Source organism: Motacilla alba, chromosome 7 (genome assembly GCF_015832195.1).
Source record: "Motacilla alba alba isolate MOTALB_02 chromosome 7, Motacilla_alba_V1.0_pri, whole genome shotgun sequence".
In the NCBI taxonomy this organism is placed as follows: Eukaryota; Metazoa; Chordata; class Aves; order Passeriformes; family Motacillidae; genus Motacilla; species Motacilla alba.
In genome coordinates, this window is record NC_052022.1 from 22,623,127 (window position 1) to 22,640,497 (window position 17,371).

A 17,371-nucleotide genomic window follows, 5' to 3' on the forward strand; every position below is an offset into this window, starting at 1 on the left:
GTCATTAAAACTTCATTTTTTAAAATTACATAGATATATAAAAATATTAATAACACAGAATACTAAAATATATCCCTCCCTGAAATTTTGCAGTGCTGCAGGAAAATTTCAGTGGATTTCTTAAAATAAACAACAATAGCAACACTCCATTTCAGGAAAACAGAGATGATGAAAGTACTGTGACAGCAAAAGGAAGGGGCAGGCAATTAAAATTCAAGTTACAGTGAAATTATTTTTTAAAGCACCCTAGTGATTTACAATCCCTTAAAAGGCTATGGGGTTTTGAACATTTTGAAGTTTAATTTCCCCTTTCTTAGAACAATTGAGAACATTTTACTCTGGAATCTTTTTACCCTGTGAATCAAGTAATTTCAATACTCTTCGTATCCTTGAGGAAAATTCACATGCCTCTTCTGTGAGCTTATGGTAAGTTAAAGCCAGATGTGCCTCCTCTGGTCACATTTCCTTATGTCCAGTACTAACCCAAAAATTTGTCTTGAAGGGAATCAGGAACACAAGTTTGGCTGAACACACGCAAGGCAACTGGTCTTGCCTAATAAAATACAAATTCAGCAGTTGCCAGACTAGGAAAATATCATCAGTTGTAGGTAGCTTGAAAAAAGAGGATGCCATGCCTCCAAACAAGAGAATAAGGATAAGACCTGTGGTTACTCCATACTCAGGCATGCATGGAATAGGGTGGAATAAATACAGGAAGGAGGAACAGAACCTTTGTGCTCAAATCAGATGGGAAACAAGATTCTCCTTTCCTCATTGCTCTTTGCTACCACCTAAATTCTATCACAGCCTGCTCATTACTTGTGAACAGGTGAGAGACAAGGGAGTGGTTGAGCCTTAGTTTTGATCAGCTATCACAAAAGGCAATACGTCATTAATGACCCTCTTACTGCAAAACACGTGGAACATCAAAGTGGCTTTCACCATCCAGTCACAATTCTGGCCACTATAAAAGACAGCCCATGGGAACAGAAAAATAACATTTTTGGTTCAGTATTAATAAGCCTTTGGGGTCCTGTGGATAAATAAAGCCTAAGAAGGAAAATGCTTACTAAATGATTTTGCACTAACTCATCTAATAGCATATTCTTCATAATCTTCTGTATCAATATTTGATAAAGTGATAAAATCAGATGTAAAGAAACTGGTGAGTTCTTCCCAAAGCATTCTTCCTTTGTAAAATCTGCACTACCGTGGTAGCAGTCCAGCTAAACACAGAAAACACTGACATCCTACTTTGCCATGTCATCTTAAAATTCTTAACATTTCTCTACTTCAGTTTTAGTACCTTTGTGGATAAGACATCAGAGCATATTATGTGAGGAAAGTATTTTGAAACATACTGATAAGTATATTAGTATGGCTTTTTTTTTTAAAGAAAAAGGTACATTCTGCCATTTGATATACTCCGCTTCCTTCCTATGTGGTACCAGAACTATTCTGTAACAGCAGCTTCCACTTAATGAAAGTAGTCCACTTTTTGGATAGCCTTATTTACAGTGGCATGTGGAATGATCAGCAAGGTTTCCTCATGAGAAAATACTGCCTGACTGATGGAAAGAAGTAACAGGGAACTTGATCATATTTAACACAAATAAAGATATCTCATGAAATATATATTCCAATGTAGCAAAATAATGGCAAAATAATGTGGTGTACATCTTAAATCCCAGGGGCACTGTTAGAGTCCAGAGTCCACGTACTATTCGAATAGCAGGTCAGGATCTGACCTCATGTACACTCTGGAGTGAAACTGGAGCTCCAGACATGACACACACAGAATAAATAAAATTGCCTTTTCAAGTATCTCTTCATCTCAAATATCTCTCAGAAGATTAGGATCTGAATAACCTTAAAGGATGATCGACAAAAGCCAAAGAGGAAGTATCAAAGGGAAGAATATTTAAATGTGATGCCCTCATTATCTCTCCCATAACCTACTATGACGCCATTTTGAAGACATTTTTCTAATGGCAAAGATTTTTATTTATTCAAGGTTCTTTTCATATATAAAGGACTCTAAAATACTTGCTTATATTTATAGCTACAGGCAGGCATCTTCTAAAATATATCTTTATAGTCAGTTATTAACAGCAGTGGACAGATTTTGTACTTCTTCATAGCCATGGAAGACTAAAGCCTGTTATATTCCAGTCTGACACATTTACTCTCTCCAAAAGAGAAAGAATCAAATGTTGCAGCTCCAGCATGTTTAATGCCCAGAGCAAACTGGCTTTTAAAGGCCTCCATCTGTTACTGGAGACTGTGGATAGCAACTCTTTGCCCTTCACAATGCTGAGTTAGAACCTCTTTTCAAATGACCAACTGAAGCAGAGGCAGGACAGTGGCATTAAAAGGGAATTTTACACAATTTACAGTAAAGGGGAGTGGGTATGGAAATGACTGATGTGTATTTTCCTTTTGATTTTGATTCCAATTATTTTTTTAACATGATCATCACAGAAGCACTGCTCTGCCTTCAGTAGTGAAATCACCCAGAAACACAGCCTCGTTTAGTTTGGAGAGAGCTTTTGAGACCAACCAGTCCTATGCCCCTGCCCCAAGGAAACCTCATGCTGCCATATAAACACGTTTTGCAGCTGTCAGCTCTACCAGACTCCTTCGATGTTCCAGTCTCTCTGAATGTCTTATATCTGAACAGTTGTTGGATGAAAGGCAGGGTGGAACAGGATTTGTGTATTTTATACCTCCTCAGATTAACCCTACAGATAAACAGAGGGTTGCAGTTGTGGGATCAAAAGCTCAAACTCTGCCTCAAGCCCACAGTAGGTGTCTGAGCCCTTTGCTGGAAAAGGTCATCCCTTGATTTAATCGAAGTTTTACATCTGCAAACCAAGAATAATGCAATACATGCATCCAGCTTCAAAATCTGCAGCTGAAACATGTATATGTAGTGCAACTGCTCCACCTTCCAATGGCAAATGAACAGCTTAACATATACTTTAGACATGAAATGTAGAACAAAGAAAGTTGCATTTAGACTTGTTTCAAAAAGTTGCGTTTGACCATTTACCAAATACAACTACTGCATAGTATGGTGCTGGTATTTCTTTTAATTAAAAGAGAAACTTCACAGCATTAAGAAAGCTATGTAGTCTGCTTCTATCAGAACAAGAAAAGTAGACCTTAAGCAATATATTACTATCAAATATAGCATTTCTGATTTTTTTATTATCATGCAGTGCGGACTTAGGACAAAAGTATGGTATTTACTTTCTGCTTTGGGGATCAAACTGTATGTGCCTGAGGAAAGGATTTGTCTTTTTATAATTTTCATTTTAAAAGGGCAAGGGAAGGTATGTCATTATGTGTTAAACATGCTATTTCCAAAGCTAGCCCCAGAATTATAGCTAAAAACCAGAAAGCATATTGAATATTTCTAATCAGTCAATCAATCCTATCTGAACGTACTGCTATCTGAAATTGGGATCCATCAAAAATAAATAATACATTTCAGAGATAAAAATTACATATAAAATTTTGTTACGAACTATAATAGGGCAAAAAACATTATTTTATGTTACTAAAAATCAATCCTTGATGCTAGCGTTGTTTCCTAGTACACAGAAACAAAATATATAGCAGCCAATAAAAGGAACAAGAAATTTTGATTTTAAAAGAACAGAGGCATAAAATAAAAAAAATTAATGGTCTAGGCATCTATTATTCTTAAGGCCAAAGTCCATAACCACAGCAGCCTAGGACTGGAGTTTTACAGGGCATGCACATTGGACACAATGATCTCCCAAGGCGCGCTGGGGAGTGTTCACGTCCTTTTGGCTGATGGTGATTAGGAAAGAACCAGTGTGTCACATACTGCAGGCTAGCAACTGTCGAGTTTTTATGGCCATCAGTGCAGATGAGAAGTTTGTACAAAAGGGTCTATTCAGTCTCTGTTTCAGAATTTCAAACAAACACAAGCAGCAAACCTAGGGCAACTATTTCTCTATACTACAAAAGTGTCAGGCTGCCATTTCCCACAAAGCTTTACTTGGGTTTGGTGGCAAAAAGTCAGCTTTGTTACTCCCATGAAGAGCAGAATGGGTAATGTGGACTGGCCCTCCCCCTTATGCCTGTAAATTTGAGAGGGTGAGAAAAGTGGGATATAACATAGCCTTTTCCTACCCAGAAAATGGAGGAAAAGTTCTAGCTCCTTCCTGGAAGACTCAGAAGAGGAAAAACATGATTAAGGGTAGAAAGAGCAGGGACAGGTTTCTTCTCATGGTGGACATGATGTGAAGGCATAGGGGGGAACTCACACATTTGGTGAGAAGAGCCCAAACTGTGCCCTGCAACTCTCAGCTGGGCACACAGTGGAAGAGAGCATGTTGAAAAAACTAAGGGGTTGCCAAGATCAGACACTGAATAAAACCCCAAACCAGAACCTCAAAAATCCCACCAGAGCCACAATGGCCCATGCACTAGTATCACACTATTTTTGTGATCAAAGCACACTGCAGCAGCTCTCAGTGCACCGAAGCCAACATGCAGGCTTTGACCAGTCCTGTGTCAACCCGGGACTATGGTGGTGCTGCAGGGGCACAATGGCACTGGATGGGATTTCCTGGGAGCCACTGAAATTTTCTTTCTGAGCAGCTGTGACAAATCAGGCTGGCAATGCAGAGACTGGTGGGGAAAGTTATGCAAATATATGAGTGGGTTACTGCTCCACTGGGGAGGAAGTCCTATTTCAGACCTGCTAGAGTGACAGCTATAGCAGAACACTGTCAGGTGGACAATAAATAATATTGACAACACCTTCAACCTTACAACATACGTTCACAGGAATCCTACAGAGAACATTTCTGTGATTCTCCTGAAAATATGCTTTTGTCTTTTTCTCCTTACTTTTTGTCAGGTTCTGATTGCAGGTTTAAAAGAAATCCAGCCATCCTATTCTGAACCCATAAATCACTCCCTAGGAGCACTCAGGACTGCCCAGAAGAGCTTTCTCTCCAAACCAGAGGTTCATCTCACTACAGCTGCACAAGCCAAGGCTTATCCTATGTGAGGTTTCTGCAGGGCAGGCTCCTCTTCAGCCCAGTTCCTCTCTCCAGAGCAGACTGTACATCCTCCACTGCCCCCATCCACAAAGCTCCCCAGCAGAGAAAGCCTAAGCACCCTGCACTGCAGCATAACCTCTGGGTCATGCACAACTCACAGCCTCAGCACCACAAGCTTTTTGACAACACCCAAAATCTGCACATCCCATTCTTTCGACAAAAACCAAATAATAGGCACTTAAATCTCACATTTATTCAGCTGCTTATTTACTACCCACATACTACTAGCTTTATTTTTCTCTAAACATATATCTCTACTTTGAGGTAAAAGGCTGCAATACTGACATAAACACTTGTTTCTTGACAGTCATGTTTTGAATACATGTATATATTTTGCTGCTTGTGTCTTTTCCTTACCACTCCTCACAGCAACAGGTTTCCTTCAGGGAAGGTAGAGCTAGCACAAGTAGCTACTGGAATCAGCTTTACAGTAGACTTTATGAAGGCCATACATAGAAATGGATTTTTTGGTTATTTTTGGGATGGGTTTTTGTGTGCCCCAAGCTTGTTGCAGGCACAGAACACACAGAGCTCTGTGGCAGCAGACAAAGCAGGGGTAGGCGAGTCAGGCAGGCCGTTGTAGGCACAGGCAGATTATGATGGGGGTGTGTGTGCTGTAGTCTATTTCTCATACATGTAAAGTGTTTGCAGTTTAAATATGAAAGACTAAACCCACAGAACTACTGACACCATTTCTCTTAGAAGCTGTTATTTACTGTGCCAGGGGTTTTGCCCAGACTACACCAACAGCAGACGCCACCCGGAGCAGCCAATGAAACAGTGTAATAAATAACCTGTACAAGACTGCAATTACAAATACTTGTGTACATAATATAGACTAAATGATGTTTTGCTTGGATGACCCAGGCCCATACATCCCAAACTGATCTAGAAAACAAGTGTGAATCTAGGGAATTCTTTTCTTTCAAATAATGCCAGAGCCTAAGTAAATACTGCATAGAAGCATGGTCAGTTACACGCTCATGTGTGGGACAGCCCTTTCAGCACGGCCTCATTCTCACCAGCTGATGGAGGAATGAAAAAAAAAAAAATTGCAGGATATAACATGGCTGAACCTGTCAGGATATTTCTCTCCAGTCTCTCAGTGGCACGTGGAAGAAAGGCATGCTGCCTTGTGCTGGGAGCATATTCTACCACAGGCACACACACAAACATTATGATGGTGTGAAATTGCACTGGCATTACATTTTTGCAGGATTTTACGGCTGAACAGAAATGCTGCTTGGCGACCAGCCTTAAAGTGGAGCAAGGATGGCACCCAGTGGCCAAACAGATTCATCTCAGAAAAATATCTCCCATTCTTCACTTAGGAGAGTTTTAATTATAAAAAGGTTCTGGCTCTAATATCAACTCGTTGGAAATGTCAAAAGCTTTTAAAGGACACTGCCTTCTTCCTTTGGGGAACATTTGAGTTTCTTGCTGAAAAATATTTTTTAAAAAAGTCCGTAGAAGTATTGCCATTAATAATTTAAAATCAATGCAAGCAAGCATTTATGACAAACAACTGCTTGCAGCTGGAACACTGCATAGAGGCAGAAATAAATAAAGAAATTCTTTTTTTCCATTTTTAGGGTATATGCTAAGGAAAAAAATAATTCCTGTTTTTAAATTCAGTACAACTAAGATTTTAATTTTAAAATTAACACTTATGACATTAATTATTTAATTCAAAAATTAATATTGATAATATCAATGCCAAATAGAAAGTTTCTATCTAAATAAATTTTGGTGCAAAGCACCTCCATTTTTCAACCAGAAAATTCCTACTATAATTCTCAGCCTGCTGGAGCCACCGAAGAAATCAAGCACAGATAAATAAGGAATAATTTAAAATGTGAAGTATTATGCCATTTTTATAGATTTCTTTGAAAATTTCTTTCTTCCATGAGATAAAATAAACACTACAATGGTCTTTCTGGAGCAGTTGGGAATGCGGGTCTCAGAAGAGTGAACTGGGACATACAGGACCAGCCCAAGAGATGTCTTATCAGCTGTGTGGGGAATAATCTGCTCCTTGTTGGTGGCAAAAGAACCGTGATAAAGTCACACTGAAGAACTCCCAAATTACCATCTTTCACTGAAGTACCTCAGATTTTTAAATTATGCTGGCCCACTTCCAGTGCATCAGTCTTTGCTAGATAAATTTTTCTTCTTGTTTGAAAACATTTCCAAACAGAAATTCCTAAGTCTGTCACTGACTGAAGTACACTACTTTATTATTTGACAAGTGTTAATATTTTTTCCTTTCTCAATCATCCATCAGATACCCCTGTGGCTTGCATGGCAGTTTAAATGTATTCCATGCCTTATCATTTTTGCATGGTTGCTGACTAAATGGTGTAGCAATGCTGAATTCTGTTTATTCCTTGATGTTTTCCATCTGACAAGGGATTCTTATGGAGCATGATGACTGATCAGATTGAAGGACAGACAACAGGTCTGTTGGGTAAAAAAATCATTTCATCTTCACTTGGGAGCAATCCTGTGTTCCAACAATTCCTTTTCTAACTTGTTTTTCTAAGTATTATCAAGACCTGGACCAATCTGGGGTATGGAAACAGATGCAAGAAACACAAGATTTCCCATGTGAATAACAAAAATCCAGTATCTGAGAGCACCACAGTAGCAGCATGCTTTTTTTTTTTTTTTTTTTTTTTTTTTTTTTTGTATGGACAACTTAATAATCCAAGTGTTTTATTACTTCTCTGCTGAAAATGTCTGTTGTTTAAGTATCACTGTATTACTGTGCATAATTACCGAGAAACTGAAAAACAGCCACTATTAAAAGCAGTAAGTCAGTAATATTTTTCAACGACTTGGAATGTTTTTATTTTAGTACTGTAAATATTAGAGTATAGCGGAAATAATTAGGCCTATCTAGATCAAATGAAATCTACTTCAGCTTTAGAGAAGAAGGCTTTTTACAGCAACTAGTACAAAGACTGTTTTGATCATGCACATATTTTAATTTTCTGTTATTTTAATTGATTAAAGTTTATTACTCTTTAAGGTATTTAATGAGGAGATTTAAGCTTTGGTCTGATGATGAAGTAGCTGATCATGGAAATAGTAATTTATTTTTTAATATTTCTAGTTACTGTGTGTCTTTACATGGCAGTTAGAATATAAATGTTGATTTTTCACTTCTTTTTTATATCAGACCTTAAGATCCCTTCTTTTTAACCGACAGAGTAAATATATCCAAAGATTATTCTGCATAGCATAAACATGCTGGAATACATATATTTTGCTTTTGCATATTTTAAAAATTCCACAGAAGTTCCCTACTGACTTCTGCAATGCCCTTACTCTGAAGCAATCCAGACCAGAAGCTATTCCTTGCTGAAAGAAGCCCATCCCTTTTAAAAATTCATTTAATGACTTGAGCTAAACTCATTAATTAACAGAAAAAGTTGTCTGGGCATGGGTATATGATTAAATTGTGGGCTTTATGTAGCTTCCAGGCCCCAGGCTTTTTTCTTAACTTGGCCTTAATTCTCCTAAATCAGTTTTTCTTCAAGAGAAAGATTTATTTTAAAACAGGATTTACTTATCCCCTACACTAGAAAATAAACTAGTTTTGTGCAGGCTTATCATATAAATGCAATACAGTTGCATCACACAAATTTGTTGCAGTCCTAAAGTAGAATTGTTGAAATCTTTGACAAATGTTTTACTATTTCTGTGCCCTCTTTGCAAATGGGAAACCAAAATGTGAAGCAGTGCCCTGCCCTGCTCAGATGATTTGGCAGCACAGGGACAAGGAACTTGCCCGGTTAGACTGCAAATCTTCAGAGGGCAGATCTGTCCTCACAACCACTGCAGCCTCCCTTGGAGCCCTCCAGAGCCAACAGGCAGGGCTGGCTGCGCCCAAGAGGGCAGCTCAGTGCTTGAGCCTCACCAGGCTAAAGCAATCCCTGTGAACCTTCCCTCCACAACATCCTGGGAAATTCATATTCCATTTGCCCTGGAGGGAAGGTAGTATTTTACTCTCAGAGCTCTATATTTTCACCTGAAATAATAAATATGGCCATTTTAGAAATTTTACAAGAGGAATCCTCTCAGTGACCTTTTGCAGCAGTTTATTCTCATCTTGATTACCTATGAAGCCAATAAACTCAAATGCTGAAAATGAATGTTTAAGTTTTTGAAAGCAAATTCAGAATTCCCACTAGCTTTCTCAATTACTATTCCTTGAATTAGGGTAGGCACAGTAGTATAGCACCAGTCCAGCAGGACAGCTCCAGAAGTAACTCCTGAAAGGTGCCTCCCATGTCTCTGACATGTGGAATTCATCCAACTATCTTTATTTCTGACAAAACACCTCGTGAAAGAAAATAAGCAAAAACCCTCAGGGAATATTATTTGAACTGAAAAAGACATACCCCCCTGGTGTACTCCTTTCTGCTTTGGTGAGCTGCACATTGGAGTTCCCTGACCCAGAGAACATCAGCCTCAATTTGCCTTTTCCTTCTGCCAGTTCCTCATTTTAACTCATTTAACTCTAGCTACACTGATAGGTCATGTAGTTTAACTAAAAGTTTGCTGAAGAGATATTTTTAATCAGATTAAAATCTCCATCCTAATTTCATTTGATGTCTCTAAATCCAGACATTTTATGAGAAAACACCGTGAACAATCTTTCCCTACTCCACTTCTCCATGCCATTCCCTATTCACTGAAATTGGGAAAAAAATGAACTACAGAGCACTTGTCTGAAGTCAGATGACAGCCTCACATTTCAGAAACTAGTATAAATACTCAGTATTTTATTTTATCATTGTTTATAATTTTCAGTGTATGCAATGTGTTCTTGACTTCTTGTTTCCATGACAACTGAAGACATGGGCACATGTCAAAGCGTACTAAATAATGTAATACAGAGAAGACCTTGGTTTGATGAACTATGAAACTCTTAACACAGCGCTTTAGTTCTTGTCTAACGTGGGCAGTGGATGTGGAAAAGCAGAGAAATAAACTGTGTTTTACATCTTGTGATCATGTACCTTTCTCAAAAGGGGAAAAGGGAACACAATTCAATATCAACACTTAAGCCCTGGTTACCCTCAAGTTTTTTCTTTAGTTTTTTCCCTAATGTTGCTATTCTCAGTGGAACCTGAGAATAGCAGGAATGGCTGGAATAGCTGGAACAGCACTAGAGAGAAGCTCACTGCCAGCCAAAGAGAAGTGAGTGTGAGCAGCCTTGGAGGCCAATCTGGCAAATCCTGCAGCGTGTGAAGAGCTTTGTGTTTACCCACACATGAAAGATACCAAACTGATTGACACAGCAGTGCCACAAAAAAGGAGCAATGCATAACCCCCTGTATTCTATGGCAATGTTTCATACATGGCCAAAAACTAAGGCAAGATTGCCTTTCTGAAGTTAAATTACTGAGGAAGACTACGAAGTCATTACTATCAACTAATAAAAAAAATTTAATTACAAGCTTATAAAAGTAATTAAAGTAATTCTAAATTGAAAGATGACATCACAGCAGAGAATAACATAGCCAAGGAATGCTTTCCCTATTGTTTCAAATATTGAAGATAACACCAGTACAAAAATTTCATTTGTTCTCATTGTGCTGCCCATTGTTATACATTTAAGGGTGCATAAGGCATGAATAACAAATGTTAAATCACACATAACTCACTCCAAGTATCCAATTCACATCGATCCATCATCTTTCGTGAATTCAACCATTTACATTGTCATATACAGTAGTAGTCTTAAAAGTTGTTCCTTTTTTTTTTTTTTTTGGTTCAACTCTTTTCATCATTGTGTAGTTAAGGAGTGTTTTTAAGGAAGACACAAAAGCCTCCCTATGAGAAGGTAGATAGTCACACCTCAGGCTACAAAACTGAGAAATGCAGAAATTGTTATTCATGCTACAGTTTGAATTGAAGATTCTGTAAAGCAGGTGATACATTATTTTCTATTGTGTATCTCTCTTGCGTGCTGTTTGACCTAAAAAAGGGAATCTCTCCCAGGACTATAAATAATGCATCATAGTCATTAAATATTGATCTGGCTTATGCCATTGACAGCTGCGCAATTAGGCTTGCTTCTTAAAAATAGCTTCTTGTACATTTCCCATAATAGGACAGCGTTTACATATTCTCTTTGGAAACTACATTGGTTAAATTTAAAGGTGATGTGTGTTTGTGGGGCTGCTTGCAAAGTCACAGGACTTGTTCATTACTGTCTCATAAATCAGTAACTCTTGCTATAAATATCCTGTCCTGTCCTGAACACAATTCTCCGTTCTTTACTCATGTATCTATATTTGTCTAACACATAACTATATTTAGGCTTGCAGAACCTGAATTTCAGTAAGAAAAAACCTGGCACAGGCTTGCTATAGGCTGCTATAGAACAGCTTAAATCTCAGCTTAATCAGATTTCAAGTGCCTTGTCTATTCCAATGACACAAATGTTTATAGCACTAGCACTAGTACACAACAGAAATGACAGAATAGTCTTTTAAGTCTAAAATACAAGGGAGAAGTAAGTTGCCACAGTTTTTAAAATCATAGCTATTTCTAACTTCTTCTAAGTCCTTATGCATTAGTTAATAAAATTAATATTAATATGGATATGATTCAATAGTGCACTGCTTTAGCTTATCCTGCCAAAATTCAGTTTGAATTTAGCATAGTTATGTAGATGCAAGAGAGGAGAAGCATTGTGATAAACCAGGCTGAAGACTTCAGACATTCTCAAAAAATTGGCATGGGTTTTTTGTTTTACTTGCAAATGCCCATGAAAAGTAAAGTTTAGTTTATCTTCCTGTACTTGGAAGAATGGTATCAGAAATCTACCTATCACAGTAATGCAGCACATATCAGAAAACCTGAAAAAATACTATGCAGTTTGTGTGAATTTAATAGTATATTTAATTTAAATCTTTTTGAAGCTACAACAATCTAAACCTGAAAATTTTTTTAAAAATCTAAAAATATTTAGTATCCAATTGTATGACATGGTCCATTTTAATACGCTCATGTTTTATTGTTCCATGCTGCAAACTTCCCTCTGTATTCTTCCAGCTCCACCAGCAATAGTGCTTTGCACTTTTTCCCAGATAACCATCTGGAGAAAGTTATAATGTCTTAAGGGTTTCTTATTAAGATGAGGTTTTCTTCATTAATTATTGGTTGGGATTACAAGAAACAGAAGTAAATGTTATTTATTTTACAGAACCTGGTCACAGTGATTATGCTTAATTATTAAAAAGATGGGTATATGTGTGAATTTGTGTGTTTGTGAATTCATCCACTAACAGTAAGAAATTACTGATGAAATTTCAAGTAAAAAATCAACTTTAGCTACTCTTGCTGGGCTTTCTATAATGCAATAAAAGAACTCACTGGTAAAAGCCAGAGGAAAAATAAACTTTAAGTACACTTGCAATTTTTCACTTTTTATCAGAATATTCTCAAGATACAAAGACAGAAAGAAAATCTTGTACTACAAGAGTATGTCATTATTTCCAAGATCCTGGGATCCAGTTACAGTATGTTTGGGATAATATGCTGAGAAGTTGTCAAATCCAATGTACTGTCACTCCACAGCCATTAATTCCTGCTGGGTGCTGTGTCAGTCAGGAGCCAATAGTGATCTCCTGGCATCACTGTCATTTAGATGTTTCTGTCGTGTGTGCGCCTCGGCTCTGATTGAACCAGGACATCGGGTAAATCGTAACAGACATTTGCTCTGACACCTGCCAATAAATCACCACAGAGAGAGGGGACACATTTAGCCCCAAACACCCCCAGAGGGAGGGATGGTTTATTAGCCAGTCAAGTCTAGAAGATGATCCTAATATAACAAAGGGCTTATACAAAATATAACGATATAACAGACAGGGAAAAGAGCAGTGATTTCAGGGTAGGATGCCTTGAGAGACCTCAGCAGGGAGGCCAGCTGTAAGCAGGGAGATGGGAGCAATTTCATCCCACAGATGGATGGCCCTCTGTGGGATGAGCTCTGTATCACAGGCCCACAAGACATGCTGGTTGTCTCTGGCTTTTTGTTCTTTTGTTTTGCTTTCATCCAGTGGTGCAAAAGCATTAACAAAAACTACTTGGGGGTAATATTGTCAGGAATTGAAAGTGAGACAACTGGATATAGAAAAGGGACATAGAAAAGGGACAATTTTACTGAAAAAATAGCCTAATTACTTTAGGCATAGCTTGGTTAGGTACCTTATTTTCTCATCTATGTTCTTTATAAGGCATGTGTCTTTTGGAATTATATATTTTGGAATTATTAATGAATAAATGATTTTCATTTCCTTTTACCTTATTATTAGCCATTACATGGATAGTTGCATGCCCTCAAGGTAAATGGATAACGAAAAGGCATTTATTACTTGTAGACTGGTCTATCTATTAATGAAGTCACCTGGGAAAACAAGTAGAATAGCTTCTCATCACATGAGCATCTGAGTCCAAAGAGTAACATAGCAGGCTGTTATTTCAACTACAGAGGCTATGAAGGAGAGTTGTCTTTCAATGGCTGACAGAAATCAAGTATGGCCCTATTGTACATACAAAGATACTGGTGGAATCCTGAGAGTCATACAAACTATATAACAGATGTGTATTCTAAGGTAAATGGAAATACAAAAGCAAATCAGAAAATTAATGGTCCTTTACCCCTTTCTTTCCTCTTTCTCAATAGTGTTCAGTTCTTTTTGCCAAACACTAAACACAACTTACTGCACACACAAAAGTACTTCCTGTAGTGTTAAATGATCTTCAAGCATGCTGATTCCAGCAATACTTCAATAATCTCATCTTCAGCATATTCACGTGAGGGTAATCGTACCAGTAACTACAGTGGAGGGAGAATATTACAGCCTTATCACCGGGTATCGATACAGATACCAGGCACAGGCATCATCCGGGCAATAATCTACAAACTCATTAACTAGCAAGAGCTGCCCCTCCTCCGCCCAGATCACTCAGCAGGATCAGCTCTATGCCAGCCATGTGCTCCCCCTTTCACCACAGCCATCCCCATGGTGCAGAAAGCAGGTTGCAGCCTGACAGCCAAGTGTCAAAGTAACCACCCAACAGCTATTTTTCAGCTAGACAGATGCCAGAGCTCCAGAGCAGGGATTGCAATCAATGTGGAGTCTCAGCAGTCCAGATCTCCTTCCCAGACCTCACTACAGTCTCTGATGCACTGTGTGTCCACCATGGGAGCTTCCCGTGGGAGCTTTGAGGAGCCCTCCACCAGCACTTGCCTCTTTATAGCCAAGGGATGCATCACCAGATTTCCCAAGTGCCTCCTCAAGCAGGAAAAGACAAACAGTCTATCACAAAAGCAGCACTGGAGCACTGGCAGTGATGAAAGACCAAGGGCACCGATCCCCCCACTTTCTAGCCCATGGCAAGGCAGGATTCAGTGAGAACATGTAATTATTGGTCCCTACCAATGCCACACTCAGAACACTTCCACATTCTGCCAAGGGTGCTCACAGGAGTTAGAAGATCTGTCCAGCCTTCTGAGCCTATGCACAATCTGGATAGTGAATGCTCCCTTTTTTTCAGTAAACACAGGGCAGCTTGCAAGCTATAAGCATGTAAAGTCTCGAGTTCCTTTCTTTTTCTCTAGTCTCCCTCTCATCTCCTATGTAGTATGACTTCCCTGTGATGGTTTCTGCTGAGGAGGCCACCAAACCCACACTGACATGCAGTTCCAGTAGCTGGTGCTGGGACAATGGGACTTTGCTGCTGTACACAGCAGCACTTTATCCTCTTTATCCTTTATCCACCTTCCCTGCTTAACAGCCTTACATGTAATATATACATTGTAAATAATTTTTAAGATTTTCTGCTTATGATGTAAAACTTCTTTCAGATAATGTAGGCAAATATTAATTTACAGTTATAGTTTCAGAAATTAGGATATTAAAAACTTAAATCTTACCTTGAATTTATCAACTTCTGCCTTCGAACATGTTGCATGATAGGACAACACCTGCCCCAGAACAAAAGATAAAAACCATTTTTGTATACTTGTCAAGTAGCAATATCAGAGCCTTGTATTCCAGTCTAATCAGTTATGTTTAAAGCAAATTTTATTAGCTTTTGTGTGATAATTCTGTTCTGATTGACAGCATGTAATAGCTAATTAGAGGTTATCACGCATACATTTGGCAGTTATGCTGCAGGGAATTTTATAGGGAATAATGAACAGTAAGTAATTTAATATTATAAGGATTTCTGCATTGTTCTCCTGAAGTTCTACAATCAAAAGAGAAAGAATTTAATGTAAAAATAACAGTAGATTTATGGACTTTTAATAATGCCTTTTGCTATACTGAAAAGCTTTAATGCCTATACTAGTGGCACGTTGCTGCATCCAAATATCAGCACCTCTGTGATGTGTCTGACATTCTCTTCAATACCACTCTGCAGAGAGCAGCATTAAATAAAATGTACAAAGTACTGCACACCTGCTCTTATTACCTCCTAGTATGCATCCATTTATATGCAGTAAATGCTATCCTTGTGGGCTGATACTAACACTGAACAAGCACTGCAGAAGCTGCAAGAGCTGTCCTGTGTTCTGGACCCACCATGGTCTGGCTGTGCATGGGGCGAGCTGCTGGCCCATGAGGGAGCTCCCGGAGCCAGAGCACTGCCAGCAAGGACAGGTCCTTCCCCACACTGCAACACCTGACCTGCTGATGTCCCACAGCTTTGATACGGGCTTCTCACTTTAACAATAATAACTTTTCATCTATGAATGTCTCTGCTACTTATACAAACACCTAAACTGTGTCTCACAAGGTTTGCAACACCTTGTGGCAGTAACTCACAAGTCATTTTTACTCTTACAAGTTTTAGAGATGCCACCTTTTACAGTAACAGGAATTCATTCCTGCACTATAAAAGAATAAATAAAAAACATAAACTCATTTGTTCTGTACATCATATCCTTTCTCAAATAGTAGCTATTTTTCTGTCCGACCATACTGCAACTTCTCTGAGAAACTGGTTAAGAATAGTCAAATTATATCTTATGCTATGACTGATTACACTTAACAACAAAATCCTCCTTGATCTGTATTCATTATATCCCCCTAGATTTTAACAATCTTCCTTAGTATTTATTATTCTAATCTTTAAATAATTTGCAAAGTTTGTGTCCTTAGTATAAAAAAAGTATTTAGCCTGGCTTTGAATCATGGCAAGCTTTCTGATAATTTATTTTTGTTTTGCTCTTCTATTTATTAGTAAATCTTATTATACTATATGAAAACCTGTACCAGTATATATGGATAAGAATCTTGTTATTATAACAAGTTCACTTATTTTACATCTGGTATCAATGTAATTTTCAAGTGCCATTTATTGCCATTAAAGCTAAATACATAAATAATAATGAAGTATTCTATTAGTCAAAATCACAGTCCTTCGTCTCATACCATTCCAGTGTTCAGTACTTTTCTCCTGCATCTTCCATCACTTTATGCAAATATAATCAAGAGCTTTTGCGCATTTATAGAAAGAATTACTCTTAATTGAAGATTAATGGCTATTTATCAAATCTATACTCTACAGGTAAGCTATATGGTTATTAGTCTTTTTTTTAGATCAAAGAAAGAAGCTGTATTTTAAATGAAAAACAATTAATTTTCTTTTATTTCAGTAGAAAATAAACTTCTGTGTGCAGTTTCATCCCTGTATATCTGTGTGTGACATCTAGCACTGCTTGCTTTTCGTGCCAGGAGGAGCACTCATTCTTAGTTGTCATATTGCACAAACACCTGGGACATATGAAGACTTATTCCTGACTATGACATGTGAAGTATAAGGGATCTTGCCTTATAAGGAGGCCTGAAAAGGTAAGCTTTTAACTTTTCCTCCTACATGGGTAGATATATACAAATAATACAGAAAGCCACTTATGCTTAGCATTTCTAACACCAAGGATCTGGTGGACTTTGAAAAGCCTTAACAGGCCTATGTGCAGCACAGGATGTAACCCCACTATGCAGATTAATATCTCAAACCCTAAAGAAAAGAAAAAAAAAGCCTTTTTATAGTAGTTCAGTTGAGTTTGATTTTTCTTTTAATAGAAAGAATTTCATATCTCATTCAGGCCAATGTTATTTTTGTAGTTCTTATTGTAATGGTGAGTACTGGAGAAACTCAAAGGAATTACACAGGTAAAAGGTGCATACATCAGGGATAACTAGATGAATTTCTTCTCTTATCACATGTGAAAT

The 17,371-nt window shown here is 37.9% G+C and overlaps 1 protein-coding gene across 2 annotated transcripts in view; it reads right to left on the minus strand.

Moving 5' to 3' along the window:
- The window catches only part of PDE11A (phosphodiesterase 11A), a 110,615-nt gene that overhangs the window by 38,072 nt on the left and 55,172 nt on the right, over positions 1-17,371 (minus strand). For both annotated transcript variants that reach the window (XM_038142988.1, XM_038142989.1), the window contains exon 10: positions 15,064-15,114. In XM_038142988.1, coding sequence (XP_037998916.1) covers positions 15,064-15,114 — 51 coding nt within the window. The remainder of the gene's footprint in view (positions 1-15,063; positions 15,115-17,371) is intronic.